We start from the raw sequence: 23,387 nt of genomic DNA, 5'->3' as shown, positions 1-23,387 counted from the left end.
ACATTCTCTAGGTAACACAACTCAAACAAACTTCTACATTCTCTAGGTAACACAACTCAAACAAACTTCTACATTCTCTAGGTAACACAACTCAAACTTCTACATTCTCTAGGTAACACAACTCAAACAAACTTCTACATTCTCTAGGTAACACAACTCAAACAAACTTCTACATTCTCTAGGTAACACAACTCAAACAAACTTCTACATTCTCTAGGTAACACAACTCAAACAAACTTCTACATTCTCTAGGTAACACAACTCAAACAAACTTCTACATTCTCTAGGTAACACAACTCAAACAAACTTCTACATTCTCTAGGTAACACAACTCAAACAAACTTCTACATTCTCTAGGTAACACAACTCAAACAAACTTCTACATTCTCTAGGTAACACAACTCAAACAAACTTCTACATTCTACACAACTTCTCTAGGTTAACACAACTCAAAAAGAAACGCAGGGTGACATCACTTGCAATATCTTGCAAACATGTTTTCAAAAACAATGAAAAAATCGGTCAAGCAACTCTTTAGGTTACAGTGCACGTGGTCTTGTATCAAATGTTGTTTTATTGTGTGACAATGTCTTCCAGTGAAAGCATGAAACGGGAAAATCTCGTGCACAGCAGTGTTGTGACATTGAGTTACAATGCTGAGAGTTTCTGAGAGCATTTAGCAATGGCACCACTGAGGCAGATTAAAAGGGGGTCAGGCCATTGTGATGATTATGTAATCAAAAGGCAAATACAGGTTGCCAGACATTGTGGTGTCCATATTTGCAGTATTGAATGTCTTGTTGGGGAAACTGGGCAGGCTGCTGACAGACCTAGGTCTGAGCGTCCACATGCGATGTCACAATGTCAGGACAGGTTTATTCGTCTTGCGCATTTGCACAATTGGCACCTCCCTGCCACTGAGTCTGTCTTTCATACCACATTTATTCATAATGGTCCCATCTATGCAAAAACTGTAAGGATTGCAGGAAGTTAGTCTGTGGGCTCGTCACCCATTTTTTTAGGTCTGCCCCTTACAGCTCTTTGCCAGTGACATGTGACTTGGGTGTTGGCACATTCCCCCAGAATACTCCCACTGAGGCAGTGGAGGTGAGTCTTGTTTACTGATGAGGCCCTGTTCACCCTGTTTCAAGCAGAGAGTTGTGTATACTGATGTTGTGGAGAACATTTTGCAGACTGCTGCGTAGTAGAGATGGATAGGTTTAAGGATTATGGTGTGGGGAGGAATCTCATATGGACTTAAATTACCAGTGGTTGCGGTAGCGGGTAATTTAACAGTCGCTAGGTAAAGAGATGAGATCCTCCTACCCCATGTTGTCCCACTATTGCAGCAAAACAACCTCATATTCCAGCAGGATAATGCCCAGCGCCATGTATCGAGGATTTGTCACAATTTTCTCACTAACAACGCTATCCACCCACTGGGCTGGCCGCCATACAGTCCCAATCTATCCCTTATTAAGCACTTGTGGGACCAGCTGGATAGACCCTGTTATTATGGCCCAACTGAGACCAGCCCTATTGGAAGAATGGGCCAACATCCCAATGAAGAGGATAAACTCATTATGAACTCCATGCCAAGAAGAATCAGGGCTGTGTAGAGAGCAAATGGAGGGACATACCCTGACTAGCCAGCTCCCACAATCAGACCATTTCGATTTCAGATTACAGAGTTCTCTTTCCATTCCCTTTAATTACTCCTAAATCACTTACCAGATTTTATAGTATGTTCTGTATGGATTAATCTTCATTCTTACTTAAAATAATTGAACAATATACTCCATGTCTTACCTAGAATCATCTTCAAAGTTTACCCTGCGTTTCTTTATCTCTGGAGTATATTTTAGTATCTGATAGGTGGTGGTGTCTCCCTCCCTTCCCAAAAGATAATGGTGAAACAACCCTAACAAAATTTACATATACATGTATTTCTATGATATATATATTACTTGTTTCTGACCAAATGTCCAAGAAAAAGTTATCCTATATTCTTTTGGTGGATATGCAACATTCAAATCCTTACCTCATCAGGGAAAGATAACTCATGCAAAATTCAAATCCTTACCTCATCAGGGAAAGATAACTCATGCAACATTCAAATCCTTACCTCATCAGGGAAAGATAACTCATGCAACATTCAAATCCTTACCTCATCAGGGAAAGAAAAATCATGCAACATTCAAATCCTTACCTCATCAGGGAAAGATAACTCATGCAACATTCAAATCCTTACCTCATCAGGGAAAGATAACTCATGCAACATTCAAATCCTTACCTCATCAGGGAAAGATAACTCATGCAACATTCAAATCCTTACCTCATCAGGGAAAGATAACTCATGCAACATTCAATGTCCTTACCTCATCAGGGAAAGATAACTCATGCAACATTCAAATCCTTACCTCATCAGGGAAAGATAACTCATGCAACATTCAATGTCCTTACCTCATCAGGGATACTGGCTAGTTTTGCAGCATTGAACCCGTAACTCTTGGGACAGGCTCCTTGTGACAGTTTGTAGAGGAAAGTGATAGTCTCCTGTGTAGGGTCTGTCTCATCTTCATTCTCCACCATACATGCCTACACAAGTTGTGAATATAAATCTAAATTTTTTTTTAACGAACAAGATGTTTTCCTTTGCTTTTGAGAAGTTATTAAGAAGCCTCTTTTCTGATAAAAAGTGTGATTTTTTTTTTATGCTTTGTGACCACAGCATAAATTTTCTGGGAAATAGAAACATTTGGTCCAGACAGTGTAAGACTATTCGACATTTGGAAAACGATTTACTTCTCAAGAGACATACCATGTGACCTAGTCTGATGTTCGGGTCATGTGAGAATTCTTCCACCAATGAATGATAATGTGTAGAGAAAAGAGTACGACAGCAAACACGCCTGGAGAGTTCCTCAACAACGGAACATGCAATAGCTGTCCCGTCGTATGTTGCTGTACCTCTTCCTGGCAAAATATTGTACGTATAATAATGATATAACTTGTTTAAATGTGATCTAATACAAGTTTCTAATGAGATTTAAACCACCTGTTATTAAGTGAATTTGTCCAAGTTTTTTTTTTTCATACATGTCATACCCTTGAGCAATTTTTGTTGGTCAGAAATTAATTGTGATGTCAAGAAATGGACAAATAATTGAAAAATGATAAAACACCTTGACTGCACAAGTTTGATTATGTCCATCAAATTTTTACATAAAACTTTGTCAAAATGTAATTTTTTTTTTAGTTATGTGATAAAAGGAATCTCAAATCTCTATTCTTATTTAATATGAAGGTTCAAACATGGGAAGAAAACCTACCTAACTCATCCATTAGGACTAAGGAGTGTCGCGTAGCATGCTGTAAAATAGCCGATGTCTCACTCAGCTCCACGAAAAATGTACTTTCCCCTGAAAACAAACATCATTAATTTTAGAAAGATTTCAGTAGCTTTGGACACTTTGACAGCAAAAATATCCCAATTAAGACTTTACTACCAGAAAATGAACATTCCTTTCTAGTAGGAAACAGTGCTGATTTTTACACAAATTTTGTAGTTTTAGTGAAATTTTGAAGAAAAATGATGCATTTTATAAGTTATTTATGATTCTTTTCTTTTCTTGAAAATTGTAAAATATAGAAAAAAAAATTAAACAAAATAACACATCGACACACATTTAGCATTTCATTTTGTCACTAAAATTGAAGAGGTTGTAGAAAATGAGAGCACATGTTGCCTTACTAACCTCGGCCAGTGGCAATTTCTCGTTAGCCCAGCAGTAGAGTTTACGGCTAGAGACTAATGAGACCAAAACTTCGAATCAAAGCATAGCAGGGTGTTTTTTATTATTACTCTTTCCAATTACAAGTGAAAATGAATTTGGAATTTTCAAAGTTATAGAATTCAAAACTTTTGATTCCCAATAACATGCTGCAATACCAACCGGCCATAATTCTGTCTGTAGCACCTAGCCTTGTAAATACACGGTCCACTGGTGTCATGCGACATTTCTCAGCAGGTACATAGCAACCCTACAACATTGGACCCAATCATGAAATATTTCATAGTAAAAAGCTACATAGGATTTGTGTTGTCATTTACAGAACTACATTGTTTTCACTAAACATGTTACTGATTTTGTAAATAAATTGAAAAATTCTTCCTGAAAACATTTATAACAAAACCAAACCGAAAAAAGAGGCTCCTGCCTCTGCTTTCCCTAATGGGTCCTAATTTGGACAAAATTCAATATTCCCACAAAAGTAGAAGGATATTAAAGATTTTGTACTAGTTCCCCCTATTGGGCCCCTGACCCTCCTGTCCCAGGAAGGCAACATTCACCGTTTTTACAAAATTAGGTCAAAATCTGCTAAGTTGTTCATGACTAGTAGTGATCTGAAGGAAAAGTTGAGGGATGAACAGACGCATAAGCTCAGTGGTCCTCTGGACCAGGTGAGCTAAAACACTGGACAAATGTTATACCATCACCTGAGTACACTAATCCTTTTGAAATGATGAGCTCAAAACAAATGACCAACCCTACACTTCAGACCATGTGAGTAAGTAAGTAAAGGCTAATCCACCTGCTATATAGACTCCTTACACTATTAATGAAAAACACAACACCTGTATACATAGCAATTAGCAACTTGATCCCTAAACAGACACAGTCGGAATTTATTTTCACAAAACTGGAAAAACTGAGCAAAACATTCATTGTATACGCTTTTTACAATAAATGTAACACTGCATTTCTCCCACACATACCCTCTCATTGGAATACATGTAAAAACCAAGTGCCCCACCCAACCTGTAAAACCTTAATAGGCAAAGGCAAGAGGTGTACCAGCTTCGCAATGATTAAGGTTTGTATTGCTGGGATTTCTAAAAAAAAATCCAAAAATGTCTATGATTCACTCAAAATCTAAATGATATCTATCTAATTACCCATAATGCTCTATATAAAAATTGGATTGCTTTGTAAAACTTGGGCTCTGTTTGGTGTCTGACGCTAGAATGGAAACCTTCTACCCTCCACGTGTACTGCCCAACAAACGTATAAATTTCATTGGTCAAAACCTTTACACATGAAACATCTAACCCGTTTATGTGCATTCCTTGTATACAGGACAAATATTTTCCTCTACTCTCCGAAACGCGGGAAATTTAAAATTCTCGTCTCCACACTTACCATTTGAGCTATAACAGTAATGAGGCCCACTTGTCGCATCAATGTGGATTTACCGCCCATGTTTGGTCCTGTTACCAGGATGATCTTACTGTCTGCATTGTCATCTTCATCTGTCTCCATCTCATTCTCCTTTAACAGCAAAAGTTTCAAGACTTCACATTCAGAGTAAACACTTACTACACTGCATGACTTGTCATAATCAATCTGACTAAACCAATGCTTACTGCTTGATCAAAGCTTCAGCTGAATAGCAGTGAGGTAAAAAGATCTTTGATCCAAGATTTTCTGGCTCGACTAACAAACAGAAAATTTCAACATGCAACATACGTTCAATGAATGTTCTTCCTGGATATTTCAGCCAAATAGGCTGATGTGTTTCTATTTATATTTCACAACAAAAAGCAAAAGATATTTTCATCTGTATTTAACAATAATATTCCAACAAAAAAAAAAAAAACTATTATTGTTAAAGAAAATCAACAATACTTAATAAAGTGCTTTGATGTTACAGAGAAATAGGCACGTCAGGACCATTCACAAAAGTGCAATGGTTTATCCAGCAACCAGCCCATGTCTGGTAATAAGCCATTTGGAATTACAAACGTTATTTCATTGTCCTGTAAAAAGCCAACCAATATCTATAGCTTTTCAGTTTTTGCTTCCCTTGACCCACTCTCGATACTCCAGGGGTTACGATCACTTTCTCTCTCTGTACCCCTGGAACCACCCTCGATACTCCAGCATTTACAATCACTTTCGCTCTCTGTACCCCTGGAACCATCCTTGATACTCCAGGGGTTACAATCACTTTCGCTCTCTGTACCCCTGGAACCATCCTTGATACTCCAGGGGTTACAATCACTTTCTCTCTCTGTACCCCTGGAACCATCCTCGATACTCCAGCATTTACAATCACTTTCGCTCTCTGTACCCCTGGAACCATCCTTGATACTCCAGGGGTTACAATCACTTTCTCTCTCTGTACCCCTGGAACCACCCTCGATACTCCAGCATTTACAATCACTTTCGCTCTCTGTACCCCTGGAACCATCCTTGATACTCCAGGGGTTACAATCACTTTCTCTCTCTGTACCCCTGGAACCATCCTCGATACTCCAGCATTTACAATCACTTTCGCTCTCTGTACCCCTGGAACCATCCTTGATACTCCAGGGGTTACAATCACTTTCTCTCTCTGTACCCCTGGAACCACCCTCGATACTCTAAGGGTTACGATCACTTTCTGTCTCTGTACCCCTGGAACCATCCTTGATACTCCAGGGGTTACAATCACTTTCTCTCTCTGTATCCCTGGAACCACCCTCGATACTCTAAGGGTTACGATCACTTTCTGTCTCTGTACCCCTTGAACCATCCTTGATACTCCAGGGGTAACGATCACTTTCACTATCTGTATCCCTGGAACCATCCCCGATACTCCAGTTGTTATGATCACTTTCACTATCTGTATCCCTGGAACCATCCCCGATACTCTAGGGGTTTTGATAACAATATAATGGTTTTGTGTTGGGTGTTGCTCCTTTATAATCTTCTAAACGAGTGTACAAGTTAATGATTAGTTTTTTTCCTCCTGGAACCAATCAAATAACTTTGGTGCCTTTAATTTTGCCGTTACATATTCATTGTACTATAATAAGCCCACACCTGAATTCGGTTTGTATGTCTAGGCTAATTAAATAACAAATAGATACATCACACTTACATCCTTCATGCCAATAAGCGTGTCATTTGGAATAAATTCTCCGCCAGTAAATGTCTTTGCAATGCATGGATGACGACCATCTCTGATCTCCAGGAATGGCTAAAAATATTCATATTAACATCTCTTAATGAAACAAAGACGTCACTTAACGAAACAAAGACAACATCACTTAACGAAACAAAGACAACATCACTTAACGAAACAAAGAAAATTCAATGACATGATAACCACTATTACTATAAAATATACAGAGTTCCAGACAAAAGTCAGAATCTAAATTATCCACTACCATTGTTTTTATTGGGACTTTTTGCGTATAAATGAAATATAAAGTGTAATACTAGAAAGCAGTCTTTGCAAGGTGCATAATGAAGAAAGTTTGATCTCTGCTTTCATTTTCCAGAGAAACAAAAAAAACCAGGTGTAAGAGGAATTGAGGACATATACACATTACGGAAGAAGCACCTTTAATTCCCCTGGAAATGACCTTATAAGTGTGACTAGAACAAATCAACACATTTTTAGTTTTTTATTACTTTGAACAAACTGTTTCACTATTAATAAGATATATGGTACCTCAGTGTTACCATCAGGGGAGACAACTTCTGGGCGACACATGACTCCATCACCACAGCGACTGTAGGAAGCCAGTGACATCAGAACGTCCAATACAGAAATACACTGTAAAGCTACCTCCCAGGCCTTGTACCTAAAACAGATCATACAACTTGGACCTCAGAGCGATGGTCTTATTTACAGCAAAAACAAATAAAATTTGAAATCAAAGTATCCCAGAGAAATCTTGGGGACCACCATTGTTTGGTCTTTATTGTTTAAATCTTTTCCCTTCTTTTTTATTCTGTCCTCTTTTTCTGCTCCTAATTATATGAACTGTGTAATTATATGAACACTGTAAGAAATAGTGGCAATAATCTCTAACTGCCAAAAGGGCATAACTAGGGTCCAAGCAGAACTACGTAGAAAGTTTATAAAAATAAATTCAGCCTTTCTCATGAAACATCTAAATCAATGAAGACACCACTAGGATCAAGGTGAACCTACATACAAAAGCTGACAAACATACATCAAGTGCTTCATGTGAAATTGTGGTAACATACTTGTATTCTCATGAAGGCTACCTGTCAGCCATTTTGTTTACCTGATCATAACCAAAAACAAAAGTTCACAAATAGAGACAACGGGAAATCTTTGTAAAATTTTTTTTTAAAAATCCATTAAGTACCATTTAATAAATATTGACAATCACGGTTGTGTACAGATGGATGGATGATTAAGGGCAATTCAAATAGCCCACCTTCTGTTCAAATAGCCCACCTTCTGTTCAAATAGCCCACCATCTGTTCAAATAGCCCACCTTCTGTTCAAATAGCCCACCTTCTGTTTAAATTGCCAACCTTCTGTTCAAATAGCCCACCTTCTGTTCAAATAGCCCACCTTCTGTTTAAATTGCCAACCTTCTGTTCAAATAGCCCACCTTCTGTTCAAATAGCCCACCTTCTGTTTAAATAGCCCACCATCTGTTTAAATTGCCAACCTTCTGTTTAAATTGCCCATCATCTGTCCTTCTGTAAAAAATACCTGTTAAAAAAATGGTTTTCGTTTAGAAAAGAATTCAACTTAAAATTCATTTTTGTTTGGACAATATTTCTGCTTTTTCATGGTACATCAACATGATTGAGAAAGTTTAATCCTTGATGAGGTACAAGTGTACATCCTTTCAGTGAATAACCCTTTTGCTTTCACTATAACAATTTTCTTGTTAAAGTGAGCTACCTCTCATCAAAACTATGGAAAATCCTTCGCAGTGTATCTTTTAATGCTACATCTTTTCTTTCTTCGGCATCCGTGAGTTCTGACAAATATTCATCAATTTCTGGTGTCCTGTACCGCTTCCATCCTTTCTTTGATGAGAACAGTTCATAATCATCTGGTACACGCTTCAATGCACTCTCTGGAACCTCCATCTGATAACGATTCTTCCCCGTACCCCAGAACGTCATTGTCTGTAAGAAGTAAATGATAGTAGACGTATCACAGTAACTTTGATTTTAATATTAATCAAGCAATATCTATCTCTTACTATTATGTTTTACAACAGTTATAACAAACAGATATTTTAAATCCTTATTACTAGACGTTAAATGCGTAAATCAATGCCATTTTCTGTTTTCATGTTCGAGGTTATCCTTGACTAGCGATCGTCACAGAACTATCATCGTCACAGTGCTAGTATCTTCTATTGGACTAAGTAGTTTACCCCCCACCCCGTCTTCTAAAATCATTGATCTAATCTTAACAAAAGCATCTTTTGACATCAAATAGTTTAAGTTACAATATCTCAATATCAGATTTCAGGTAATTAGAACAGAGGTTTGTTGATAATAAACTCTTTCTAAATACATTTAATTCCTCTGACCAACCTTAAAATTGTTTAATCTGCTTTAAATATCATCTATATCAGCATGTTAATTAAATCACAACTAGAAAATGTATGTAAGACATAAATGACCCAACCAACAAACCTATGATCTCCAAAATATACTCATACTTGATCTTTGCATAAAGTTTGACCAAATTCAAAATGGATGGTTTTCTATATATAGAAAGAGTGACCTTTGCCTTGACATTTAGCCCCTGTTTTCTATTTATAGAAAGAGTGACCTTGGCCTTGACATTTTGCCACTGTTTTCTATTTATAGACAGAGTGACCTTGGCCTTGACATTTTGCACCAGTTTTCTTTTTATAGAAAGAGTGACCTTGGCCTTGACATGTTGCCCCTGTAACACAACAAAGTCCAAAGTATACCCTAACTGATATTTGTAACACTGACCTTACAACCATTTGTCAGGTAATGAAGTTGCTAGGTGTTTACATTGAATAGTGACCGCTCAGTGGCCTGGATGTCAGATATGGCCTGATCATAGTCCTCATCTACACCTGTAACATCAATGAAAATGATCAGATACATCATTTTTCTGTGAGATGCTAAATAGTTTTAATTATAAATTACCTGACATCATTGTGCTTTTGACTGGTGTCACAGTTACCTACATTTGTTGGGTTTTTGATAGTTGTTAGAGTTACCTACCTACCTTTGTTGGGTTTTTGAGATTTAGTGACCTACCTTTGTTGGCCTTTTGGATAGTCAGATATGGCCTGATCATTGTTAGTCCTCATCTACCTTGTAACATCAATGAAAATGATCAGATACATCCTTTTTGTGTTTTTGAGATGCTAATTAGTTTTAATTATAAATTACCTACCTTTGTTGTGTTTTTGACTGGTGTTTTTGGTGTCACAGTTACCTACCTTTGTTGTGTTTTTGATAGATGTTAGAGTTACCTACCTTTGTTGTGTTTTTGATAGATGTTAGAGTTACCTACCTTTGTTGTGTTTTTGATAGATGTTAGAGTTACCTACCTTTGTTGTGTACAATGACGCCTTCCTTCTTTGCCTTATTGTGGTCAAATGAATGCTGTAAACCAAAGTCATGGTATCAGGTGTTATAATTAACATAAACTAGGGCTCACAGGGAAATGTTTTGCTCGCTGAATACGGGCAGATGAACAAATCAGCAAATATATACTTTCCCTTTAGAGAGCATAAAATGCAAAATAGAATATAAGATAAGATGTAATGATGAACATAAGAACAGGTTAATCATGCAGGGTATTTCTTCATTACTTTATAATGGGGCACATTCCTTTGGGAAAAACATCTATAAAATATCAAATTGGAAAAAACAACAAAATGAGACATTCCAATTTGATTCTAATTCCTAGTTTGCTCCTGTGTATCTATATTATAAACAATGATCTAAACGCTTTTGTTGACAATGAACAATTTGGACATTGGACAGCATCATTTGATTTGTTTGATAATTTAGTAAACATTCTTCAGGAAATTCTAATATTTGGATTAGAAAAAAATGTTCACAATGGGCAATAAGGCCCATATATGGTTCCCATGTCATACCCAAAAACAAGAGGCCCCCTGGGCCTTAACCTAAAATCAATTGCTAACTACTCTACAGCTTACAAAGAAGACATTGTTGATTCATCAACACATTTTCTGCAAGCTAGAAATAATGTTCTTTATACATACACTACACAATTGCCATTACTGTGGATGTATTGCTTGTTGAAGAAGCAAGCTACAGGCCCTATATCAAGACCCTTGGCCTTTTGGTTATTGAGAAGACGTTTCTAAAGCATTTCAACACATTTGACCCCTGAGACCTTCAAAGTGCATCAATATCATTCATATGAACAAAGTTGGTAATCCTACATCCAAGCATGCTACAGGCAAATCTATCCCAGTATGAAAGAGGAGAAGGATTTCTAAAGGAAGGGGACCTAAAAAGGCACATGGACGTCATTGTTTTAGGAATGAAACATACACCTAATAGATTTAATTATATGCCAAATTTTTAATTAGTTAGGAGAACTGAAACTGTTTTTTGTAATTCAGGTACTATATCTTCATGGATTCAACTATTGTTGGTCAATTAAATGTAAATTAAAAACTCTTCATGAAGCTAGTTTCTTTCTTTCACCTCGAAGAACTCTATGTCACCATGAAGCTCCGGAAAATAACCATCACCTTCCTCACTCGATACTGTCATGGTCTTTGTCAATAATTTGGACCTGTCACAAGAAAAAAAATACAACCAAGCTAAAATATAATAAATGTGCTGCAAAAAATAACTCTCTATCACAATCAAGACAAGAATTTGCCTATCATAAGTACTGGACACAAGGAAATTTTTGCCCTTTTCGTCTATGATCACGGAGGGCTATGACTTGCTAAACTTACTACCGCTTTTATATAATCAACAGAGGGGAAAATGAACATCAGGCAAATTTGTGTTAAATGGTACAGGGACATTAATTGTGTTAAATGGTACAGGGACATTATTTGTGTTAAATGGTACAGGGACATTATTTGTGTTAAATGGTACAGGGACATTATTTGTGTTAAATGGTACAGGGACATTATTTGTGTTAAATTGTACAAGGACATTAATTGAGTTAAATGGTACAGGGACATTATTTGTGTTAAATGGTACAGGGACATTACTTGTGTTAAATGGTACAGGGACATTATTTGTGTTAAATTGTACAAGGACATTAATTGTGTTAAATGGTACAGGGACATTAATTGTGTTAAATGGTACAGGGACATTACTTGTGTTAAATGGTACAGGGACATTACTTGTGTTAAATTGTACAAGGACATTAATTGAGTTAAATGGTACAAGGACATTAATTGAGTTAAATGGTACAGGGACATTAATTGTGTTAAATGGTACAGGGACATTAATTAAGTTAAATGGTATAGGGACATTAATTGAGTTAAATGGTACAGGGACATTAATTGAGTTGAAAGGTACAGGGACATTAATTGTGTTAATGGTACAGGGACATTAATTAAGTTAAATGGTATAGGGACATTAATTGAGTTAAATGGTGCAGGGACATTAATTGATTTGAAAGGTACAGGGACATTATTTGTGTTAAATAGTACAGGGACATTAATTGTGTTAAATGGTACAAAGACATAAATTGAGTTATATGGAACAGGGACATAAATGGTACAGGGACATTAATTGAGTTAAATGGTACAGGGACATTAATTGAGTTGAAAGGTACAGGGACATTATTTGTGTTAAATAGTACAGGGACATCAATGGTGTTAAATGGTACAGGGACATTATTTGTGTTAAATAGTACAGGGACATTAATGGTGTTAAATGGTACAGGGACATAAGTTATATAATATCCTAGCATATTGTTACTCTTTGTAAGGAAATACTTTCTTCAAGTTTACTGAAGTTTATTCTTGCTTAACATCCTATTAACAGCCACAGTCATTTAAGGACATGGAGGTTAGTGGACGGAAGAGAAACCATCAGTATCTTGTGACTAACTCATGTAGGCCTTGAACCCACGGCTCAGGGGTGAAGGGTTAGTGATAAACATGGTATCTGAACCAATCCACCACTGCAGCCCTTTATGTAACAAAAGGAAGTAAATGTTCCTTAGTTATGTAATTCTAACCAGAATACCTTGGTATGTAATTCTCACATTAAGTCCTTGGTATGTAATTCTCACATGAAGTCCTTGGTATGTAATTCTCACCCGAAGTCCTTGGTATGTAATTCTCACCTGAAGTCCTTGGTATGTAATTCTCACCCGAAGTCCTTGGTATGTAATTCTCACCTGAAGTCCTTGGTATGTAATTCTCACATGAAGTCCTTAGTTTTGTAATTATCACCAGAAGTCCTTGGTATGTAATTCTCACCTGAAGTCCTTTGTATGTAATTCTCACCTGAAGTCCTTGGTATGTAATTCTCACCTGAAGTCCTTTGTATGTAATTCTCACCTGAAGTCCTTTGTATGTAATTCTCACCTGAAGTCCTTTGTATGTAATTCTCACCTGAAGTCCTTTGTATGTAATTCTCACCTGAAGTCCTTTGTATGTAAATCTCACCTGAAGTCCTTTGTATGACTTTGAAACTTCTTGGCTACTTTGGATATGGTTCTGAATCCATCTATTGTCAAAAGGAAGTCTTCAATCTTTTTTTTACTGTAAAATAAAATTTCTGCATTAAATATTATTTACAATTTACAATATGGGTCTAATAATCATACAATATCTTTTGTCTAATAACAAGAAAAATGGGGCCTGTATCACTCAACTGTTCAACACTTTCTAAACTAGAGCTTTCTTTTAATGTTTGCATTTTTCATGTTCATCCTAACTTAAGATCATGTGTTTTATTTAAGATGTAGATAAAGGAACATAACACAAATCTGGTTGAGAATTTTTATATTACCGACCTCTGTCAGAAAAGGTCAAGGTCATATATTCAAGAAAACTTAATACACCTTGATCCCAGCATTTTACTAGCTTCATATCATGAATTTATGCCTTTTGTTTATTCTGAAAAAGTTGTACAAATATTTTAATATGTTAAACCTTAAAAGTATGTCAAGGTCATTCATTTGAACAAGCTTTGACTTTTACTCTTTAGAATGTACTGTATGTTTTTTAACTCATTGTATTTTACCTGTACTTGGCCTCGTCAAACATGATGGCACGAGAATCGGGGTGGTTTTTACTTTTTGATGCTGATCCCAGACTGTGGATTCTGAAAGAGTAAAGCAAAAGTGTTGGTTTCAGAGGTATTCTTAAACTTAGCTTTAGGGAGAGAATTCTGTCTCCACTGAAGCAGGCGTTTCCATCAGAATTGACAGCATTTAAGATGTGACATTTGCTTCACTGATGACTCTTAATTTATTCATTGATCCATGCTGATGCGACTTTAGCCAGATTCTACACTGTGATATATTAAATGGTTAAGAAGTGATGGTCTGAATGAGAGGAAGCAGAGGAACCAGTAATAACATGTCTCCTTTCATTTGACTGGGAAACATTTATAATGTTTAAGAATGTTTATTATTAAAATGAATTTGACTGGGAAACATTTATTATCAAAATAAATTAAGAATCAAAGAGCAATAGTAATAATGATAATAACAATGATAATAGACTTTATTTCATAAGAATCTGTTTAGTCTAGGCTAATCTTCCACATGGTCCACATGGTCCACATGGCTTGTATAATTACTCCTTAATTCTCAGTTTGTCCCTGGCTTGTATAATTACTCCTTAATTCTCAGTTTGTCCCGGGCTTGTATAATTACTCCTTAATTCTCAGTTTGTCCCGGGCTTGTATAATTACTCCTTAATTCTCAGTTTGTCCCGGGCTTGTATAATTACTCTCTAATTCTCAGTTTGTCCCGGGCTTGTATAATTACTCTCTAATTCTCAGTTTGTCCCGGGCTTGTATAATTACTCCTTAATTCTCAGTTTGTCCCGGGCTTGTATAATTACTCCTTAATTCTCAGTTTGTCCCGGGCTTGTATAATTACTCCTTAATTCTCAGTTTGTCCCGGGCTTGTATAATTACTCCTTAATTCTCAGTTTGTCCCGGGCTTGTATAATTACTCCTTAATTCTCAGTTTGTCCCGGGCTTGTATAATTACTCCTTAATTCTCAGTTTGTCCCGGGCTTGTATAATTACTCCTTAATTCTCAGTTTGTCCCAGGCTAGTATAATTACTCCTTAATTCTCAGCTTGTCCCGGGCTTGTATAATTACTCCTTAATTCTCAGTTTGTCCCGGGCTTGTATAATTACTCCTTAATTCTCAGTTTGTCCCGGGCTTGTATAATTACTCCTTAATTCTCAGTTTGTCCCGGGCTTGTATAATTACTCCTTAATTCTCAGTTTGTCCCGGGCTTGTATAATTACTCCTTAATTCTCAGTTTGTCCCGGGCTTGTATAATTACTCCTTAATTCTCAGTTTGTCCCGGGCTTGTATAATTACTCCTTAATTCTCAGTTTGTCCCGGGCTTGTATAATTACTCCTTAATTCTTAGTTTGTCCCGGGCTTGTATAATTACTCCTTAATTCTTAGTTTGTCCCGGGCTTGTATAATTACTCCTTAATTCTTAGTTTGTCCCGGGCTTGTATAATTACTCCTTAATTCTTAGTTTGTCCCGGGCTTGTATAATTACTCCTTAATTCTTAGTTTGTCCCGGGCTTGTATAATTACTCCTTAATTCTTAGTTTGTCCCGGGCTTGTATAATTACTCCTTAATTCTTAGTTTGTCCCGGGCTTGTATAATTACTCCTTAATTCTTAGTTTGTCCCGGGCTTGTATAATTACTCCTTAATTCTTAGTTTGTATATGTACTCTAATTTCCCTGCATACTGATAAGTAACCAAGCAAGGAATGCAAGGACATGACATAATCTTCCTACAAGGACGATATCTCAGCACCTATGTTATTAAAATAAACATATTGCAGTACACATATGCAATAACATAACTGATTTTGATCCCTATCCTAATCTACAATCTAACAAAAAAAAAAATTAAATCCAGTTTTCTATTACTTCGTAATCGATATTTACCTGGTTATCAATATTTACCTGGTTATCAATTTTTTACCTGGTAATCAATGTTTACTTCGTAATCAATATTTACCTGGAAATAATCAATATTTACCTGGTAATCAATATTCACCTCTTATAATATTTACCTGTTTAATAATCTCTCTAAATCAGGTAACTTTTTTATAATTTCTGCAGTTGTAGCAACTAAATCTGGACAGCCAATGAGATCCTCTACAGCATCCAGTCGATCGTTAATGGAGACAGGATTACAAAGTGGGGCACACAGCCATTGTCTGAACAGACGTCGACCTGAAATCAAAACAATACCAATAAATCAATACATTGTTTTATAAGTTATCATGTTATGCTTTTCCTTACAAAGGGAAGATTTCATAACCAATACCATCGAAACAACTTAATGATATTATCAACAATATGAGCCCTATATATAACCTCTTTACCCACCCTTACACTTAGTACAGTCTTCAATCTCTGTCATACACATTGCAAATTTATCGTTTGTGCCAGAAACTAGATACAAAAGGAATGCATGTTTAATAGAAATTGTACAATTGTCTTTTTTTTCTCTTGAAAAAATCTTATTTTCAAGGAACTGATTTTTTTCAAACGTTTTGTAATTGAAAATGGAACACAAAAAGATAATAATGATCACCAATCCCCTAACATTAACAGTATCTACAGTAACTGTAGGTTTGTTTCTCTGTCACCAGTAGTCAAGGAAGACTGGTGACAGAGATCTGTTAAAACCTTCATCCTGGACTACTGGTGACAGAGATCTGTTAAAACCTTCATCCTGGACTACTGGTGACATAGATTTGTTAAAATCTTCATCCTTGACTACTGGTGATGGAGATCTGTTAAAACCTTCATCCTGGACTACTGGTGACAGAGATCTGTTAAAACCTTCATCCTGGACTACTGGTGACAGAGATCTGTTAAAACCTTCATCCTGGACTACTGGTGACATAGATCTGTTAAAACCTTCATCCTTGACTACTGGTGACACAGATCTGTTAAAACCTTCACCTTGACTACTGGTGATGGTGATCAGTTAAAACCTACATCCTTGACTACTGGTGACATAGATCTGTTAAAACCTTCATCCTTGACTACTGGTGATGGAGATCTGTTAAAACCTTCACCTTGACTACTGGTGATGGTGATCAGTTAAAACCTACATCCTTGACTACTGGTGACATAGATCTGTTAAAACCTTCATCCTGGACTACTGGTGACATAGATCTGTTAAAACCTACATCCTTGACTACTGGTGATGGTGATCAGTTAAAACCTACATCCTGGACTACTGGTGACATAGATCTGTTAAAACCAACATCCTTGACTACTGGTGACATAGATCTGTTAAAACCTTCATCCTTGACTACTGGTGATGAAGATCTGTTAAAACCTACATCCCTGACTACTGGTGACATAGATCTGTTAAAACCTTCATCCTTGATTACTGGTGACATAGATCTGTTAAAACCTACATCCTTGACTACTGGTGACATAGATCTGTTAAAACCTATATCCTTGACTACTGGTGACAGGGATCTGTTAAAACCTTCATCCTCGACTACTGGTGACAGAGATCTGTTAAAACCTTCATACAGTGTCTGTGGTATACCTGTTTTAACAGTTTCCATGGTAACCTACATAGATCAAATCATAGAACACAGTGACTGGTTAACCTGTTACAAAAGTAACCATGGTAACCTACATAGATCAAATCATATAACACAGTGACTGGTTAACCTGTTATAACAGTTACCATGGTAACCGACACTAATCGTTGACTTGGTTACCTACCAAAGGGGGTATTACAGTGATCTAGTTGCTCCAGTAGCGTACCCTCCAATGTGCCAGTGGACGAGTTTTCTGTGATATCAAGGTTAGCTAAGGTCACTCCATCCAACACCTAAAACATGTCACAGCCATACTGCTAAATATGACTATATATAACTCTATATATAGATCAGATTAGTTTGAACCCACAGAGCTACCCAATGGCCAATACCATTAATATGGAAGAGTTGAATCTCCTACAGATCAAAAATGATAAAAATAATGTGGCAGGTAACAGACACATTTAAATTATGAAATTGATACCAAAATCTTTACAATTTTCATGTCAAATTATGAACATTTTTTAAATACATGATTCAACATGACACTCACCATGTGTTGACGACTACCAAAGCTCTCCTTTTTCTTCTCTTTCACTTCTACACCATCCAAAGGACAGTACTCTTCAAAATTGTTCATAGAGAGGAGCTCTTGGTCAAGTAGACTGTACTGTAGATACCTACAGACAAAAGTACCTCACAATCAATCTATACCTACAGACAAAAGTACCTCACAATCAATCTATACTGTATACAGACAAAAGTACCCCACAATCAATCTATACTGTATACAGACAAAAGTACCCCACAATCAATCTATACTGTATACAGACAAAAGTACCCCACAATCAATCTATACTGTATACAGACAAAAGTACCCCACAATCAATCTATACTGTATACAGACAAAAGTACCCCACAATCAATCTATACCTACAGACAAAAGTACCTCACAATCAATCTATACTGTATACAGACAAAAGTACCCCACAATCAATCTATACTGTATACAGACAAAAGTACCCCAAAATCAATCTATACTGTATACAGACAAAAGTACCTCACAATCAATCTATACTGTATACAGACAAAAGTACCCCACAATCAATCTTTACTGTATACAGACAAAATTACCCCACAATCAATCTATACCTACAGACAAAAGTACCTCACAGTCAATCTATATTGTATACAGACAAAAGTACCTCACAATCAATCTATACTGTATACAGACAAACGTACCCCACAATCAATCTATACTGTATACAGACAAACATACCCCACAATCAATCTATACTGTATACAGACAAAAGTACCCCACAATCAATCTATACTGTATACAGACAAAAGTACCCCACAATCAATCTATACTGTATACAGACAAAAGTACCTCACAATCAATCTATACTGTATACAGACAAACGTACCCCACAATCAATCTATACCTACAGACAAAAGTACCCCACAATCAATCTATACTGTATACAGACAAAAGTACCCCACAATCAATCTATACTGTATACAGACAAACGTACTCCACAATCAATCTATACTGTATACAGACAAAAGTACCCCACAATCAATCTATACTGTATACAGACAAAAGTACCCCACAATCAATCTATACTGTATACAGACAAAAGTACCCCACAATCAATCTATACTGTATACAGACAAAAGTACCCCACAATCAATCTATACTGTATACAGACAAACGTACTCCACAATCAATCTATACTGTATACAGACAAAAGTACCCCACAATCAATCTATACTGTATCAATCTATACTGTATACAGACAAAAGTACCCCACAATCAATCTATACTGTATACAGACAAACATACCCCACAATCAATCTATACTGTATACAGACAAACGTACCCCACAATCAATCTATACTGTATACAGACAAAAGTACCCCACAATCAATCTATACTGTATACAGACAAAAGTACCCCACAATCAATCTATACTGTATACAGACAAAAGTACCCCACAATCAATCTATACTGTATACAGACAAAAGTACCCCACAATCAATCTATACTGTATACAGACAAAAGTACCCCACAATCTATCTATACTGTATACAGACAAAAGTACCCCACAATCTATCTATACTGTATACAGACAAAAGTACCCCACAATCTATCTATACTGTAGTTGTGTACAGAGGCCTTTAGACCCTGTATTGCTCATCTGGTTTTCCTGATTGAATTATCCAAACCTAAGGAAAAGGAATTCTAAGAGTTTGTTTCTGTCCCATTAGCTGCAGCCCCTCTGCCCTTACGGAAAACTATTTATACAATTTATACAAGTCTCATTGCTTCAGACAAAATGGGGATAGAATCCTGCCAATCCTATAGATGATGATGGATAATGAAGACTTTACTTTATTTTTCAAAATTTGGCCCAGCCCTTTCCACCCAGGGCAGAGACCCAATGAGCAGACAGCTGATTTTCCTTCATCAAAGAATTCTTCAGACCAAACTGGGACAGAATTGCCACATTTCTATAAAGGAAGGATTTTAAAGAATTTCCCCGACTGAAATCCACCTCTGTTGCCCCTGGAGATGGAGACTGGTTATATATGAAATATTGATTCTTCTCAATATAATATCAAATTTAGACAAAAACCCTAGCATTCTACAGAAGAATGAAGATTTTAAATAATTTGCTCTGATCAGATATTGGGCCCTGCCCTTATGGCCCCAGGGGCAGGGACTCACCACTTATATGCTATCTATTCACCCTAGGTTCCTTCCGATGAAAGTGGGACAGAATCCTGACATTCCTACATAATGATTTAAAAAAGAATTTGTTCAAATTCCCTTATTGGCTGCAACCCCTCCAGGCCAAAAGGGGCCAAGACCCACTGTGTACCTCTTCACCCTAAGATGTTTCACTCCAAACTGTGACACAATCTTAACAATCCTACATAAGAAGGATTTTAATGACTTTACACTATTACCCCTATTTGGCCCAACCCCTCTGGCCCCATGAGGCCCAGACTCTCCATTTATATAAAACTGAATCTGCTTCATTTAAGAATGCTTCAGACCAAATTTGGACAAAATATAATCATTGCTACAGACAGATTTTAAAGAATTTGCTCTGTTGCCCCTATTGGGCCACACCCTCCTGCAAAGAGGAATGAGACATACCTTTTTCTCTTCAAAAATGAGTCCCCTTCACCCAACCATGTTTCAGATCATTCTTGCAGAAGAATAATGATTTTGTCATGTGACTGCCCCCAATGTTTGTACAGCTAGATGTGACTGCCCCCAATGTTTGTACAGCTAGATGTGACTGCCCCCAATGTTTGTACAGCTAGATGTGACTGCCCCCAATGTTTGTACAGCTAGATGTGACTGCCCCCAATGTTTGTACAGCTAGATGTGACTGCCCCCAGTGCCTATACAGCTAGACATTACCTACCATGTGACTGCCCCCAGTGCCTATACAGCTAGACATTACCTACCATGTGACCGCCCCCAGTGCTCGTACAGCTAGACATTACCTACCATGTGACTGCCCCCAGTGCCTATACAGCTAGACATTACCTACCATGTGACTGCCCCCAGTGCTCGTACAGCTAGACATTACCTACCATGTGACTGCCCCCAGTGCTCGTACAGCTAGACATTACCTACCATGTGACTGCCCCCAGTGCTCGTACAGCTAGACATTACCTACCATGTGACTGCCCCTAGTGCCTATACAGCTAGACATTACCTACCATGTGACTGCCTCCAGTGCCTATACAGCTAGATGTGACTGCCCCCAGTGCCTATACAGCTAGACATTACCTACCATGTGACTGCCCCCAGTGCTCGTACAGCTAGACATTACCTACCATGTGACTGCCCCCAGTGCTCGTACAGCTAGAGAATATTCGTCTGCAGCAGTCATTCCTAAAGCATCAGCTGTAATATACATAAACCTACATTAACATTGTGTTTCTAGAGGAAAAGATTTCATACCACGATCAAGGTCACAGGATATAATTAAATTTGCATGTCACATCAGAATATAACTTCTTCATGTCTTCACAAATAAAACTTCAGTTTGAATCTCTGAATATTTCTAATGAAAAAACTTTTGTTTTTGGGACAATTATGGAATTCAATCCCAAACGAAGAGGATCAACAAAATATTTTCTTTTTATCTAAAATACTAAATTCTTACATGCCTTCCCCCCCCACCTTCCCCCACCCATTCATACTTTCAAATTCCCATATTCATACTTTTAATTTTCAAATTTTCTATCACTTTGGGGAATCATTGATAAAAAATTTTCTTCAAACCTGATAAAAATGAAGGCAATCAATAATTTAAACTCCAAATTTATCTCCAGAAAGCAAGATGTAAATGTAGCATCCCTTAAAAATTGCTAGAATTAACCTCATGTTACCCTGAAACTGAAAAATTTACAGTGAGTAGTTTCTTACAGCTATATTCCAGGCAAAAGAAGAAATTTCTTACACACCTAACTTGTTATAACAGACCAAAGGAGTATATGTTGATTTTGAAAACACAACATTTTACAGGTGATAATGAAGAAATGATCAATGTACTGTTTATTTTAAGGAAGAAAACTACTTAGTAAAGAAATGTCTTACTCTCACTGATCATTTTCTTTATCGTAGCTGGCCATACAAACTCATCGTTGACTTTAAAATAATCCTCTTCAGCAAGGCGTTTGAGTGTTTTGGAACTTTCCCAGAACTCTGAACCAGATGCTAAGCCTTCTTTTGACACAGATGTCAGATTGTTTTTTAGCACTAATTGTGTCTTTGTTGTCATTTTATTCTTTTCAAATAATACCTGTAAATAAACAATCAATATATAAAAGATATATATATATATATAATTTTAAAAGATAAAAACTTTGTGTATTGTATATACAGAGAAAATTAATCACTTAACATGACAAACAAATATATCACTAACGTTTTCAGGCCTCGCGGCCATCTTCAGGTGATTACATTACATGTACACTGTACGTTACTTAGTAACCTACATTGTGACGTAATGTTATTGTTAATAACCTTATCAATTGTGTCCCAACGCAATCTTCAGTGTGTATTTAGGGACGGTTTAAACAGTTTGATAAAAAAATCTTCTCTGATGATTCGTTTTGACGTTGTAGATTCTGACATCTTATAGAACGGGTATATAACAAAGTTTCCTTTGCCGCAGATGTCCAAATGTTCACTCAGCAGAATATTTACCTGTGAAGGGGTGTAGTGACCTATAAAATATTTACCTGTGTAGAGGTGTAGTGACCTGTAAAATATTTACCTGTGTAGAGGTGTAGTGACCTGTAAAATATTTATCTGTGTAGAGGTGTAGTGACCTATACAATATTTACCTGTGTAGAGGTGTAGTGACCTATAAAATATTTACCTGTGTAGAGGTGTAATGACCTATGAAATATTTACCTGTGTAGAGGTGTAGTGACCTATAAAATATTTACCTGTGTAGAGGTGTAGTGACCTATAAAATATTTACCTGTGTAGAGGTGTAGTGACCTATAAAATATTTACCTGTGTAGAGATGTAGTGACCTATAAAATATTTACCTGTGTAGAGGTGTAGTGACCTATAAAATATTTACCTGTGTAGAGGTGTAGTGACCTATAAAATATTTACCTGTGTAGAGATGTAGTGACCTATAAAATATTTACCTATGTAGAGGTGTAGTGACCTATAAAATATTTACCTGTGTAGAGGTGTAGTGACCTATAAAATATTTACCTGTGTAGAGGTGTAGTGACCTATGAAATATTTACCTGTGTAGAGGTGTAGTGACCTATAAAATATT

The 23,387-nt window shown here is 36.7% G+C and overlaps 1 protein-coding gene across 1 annotated transcript in view; it reads right to left on the bottom strand.

Annotated features, from left to right (window-relative positions):
- LOC132557434 (DNA mismatch repair protein Msh6-like) overlaps positions 1-23,387 on the bottom strand; it is a 46,435-nt gene that overhangs the window by 3,181 nt on the left and 19,867 nt on the right. Inside the window, 18 exon segments of the mRNA XM_060221919.1 lie at positions 2,464-2,598; positions 2,822-2,976; positions 3,333-3,422; positions 3,957-4,044; positions 5,205-5,333; positions 6,928-7,026; positions 7,504-7,636; positions 8,722-8,951; positions 9,780-9,886; positions 10,370-10,424; positions 11,505-11,595; positions 13,442-13,537; positions 14,022-14,102; positions 16,060-16,222; positions 17,744-17,852; positions 18,113-18,239; positions 21,418-21,487; positions 22,184-22,388. Coding sequence (XP_060077902.1) covers positions 2,464-2,598; positions 2,822-2,976; positions 3,333-3,422; positions 3,957-4,044; positions 5,205-5,333; positions 6,928-7,026; positions 7,504-7,636; positions 8,722-8,951; positions 9,780-9,886; positions 10,370-10,424; positions 11,505-11,595; positions 13,442-13,537; positions 14,022-14,102; positions 16,060-16,222; positions 17,744-17,852; positions 18,113-18,239; positions 21,418-21,487; positions 22,184-22,388 — 2,163 coding nt within the window.

The sequence above is a fragment of the Ylistrum balloti genome, unplaced genomic scaffold (genome assembly GCF_031769215.1).
Source record: "Ylistrum balloti isolate Yb309-2 unplaced genomic scaffold, AGI_CSIRO_Ybal_v1 Utg370670, whole genome shotgun sequence".
Lineage (NCBI taxonomy): Eukaryota > Metazoa > Mollusca > Bivalvia > Pectinida > Pectinidae > Ylistrum > Ylistrum balloti.
The sequence above is the reverse complement of the archived record's forward strand: the minus strand, read 5'-3'. Positions and strand labels throughout refer to the sequence as shown.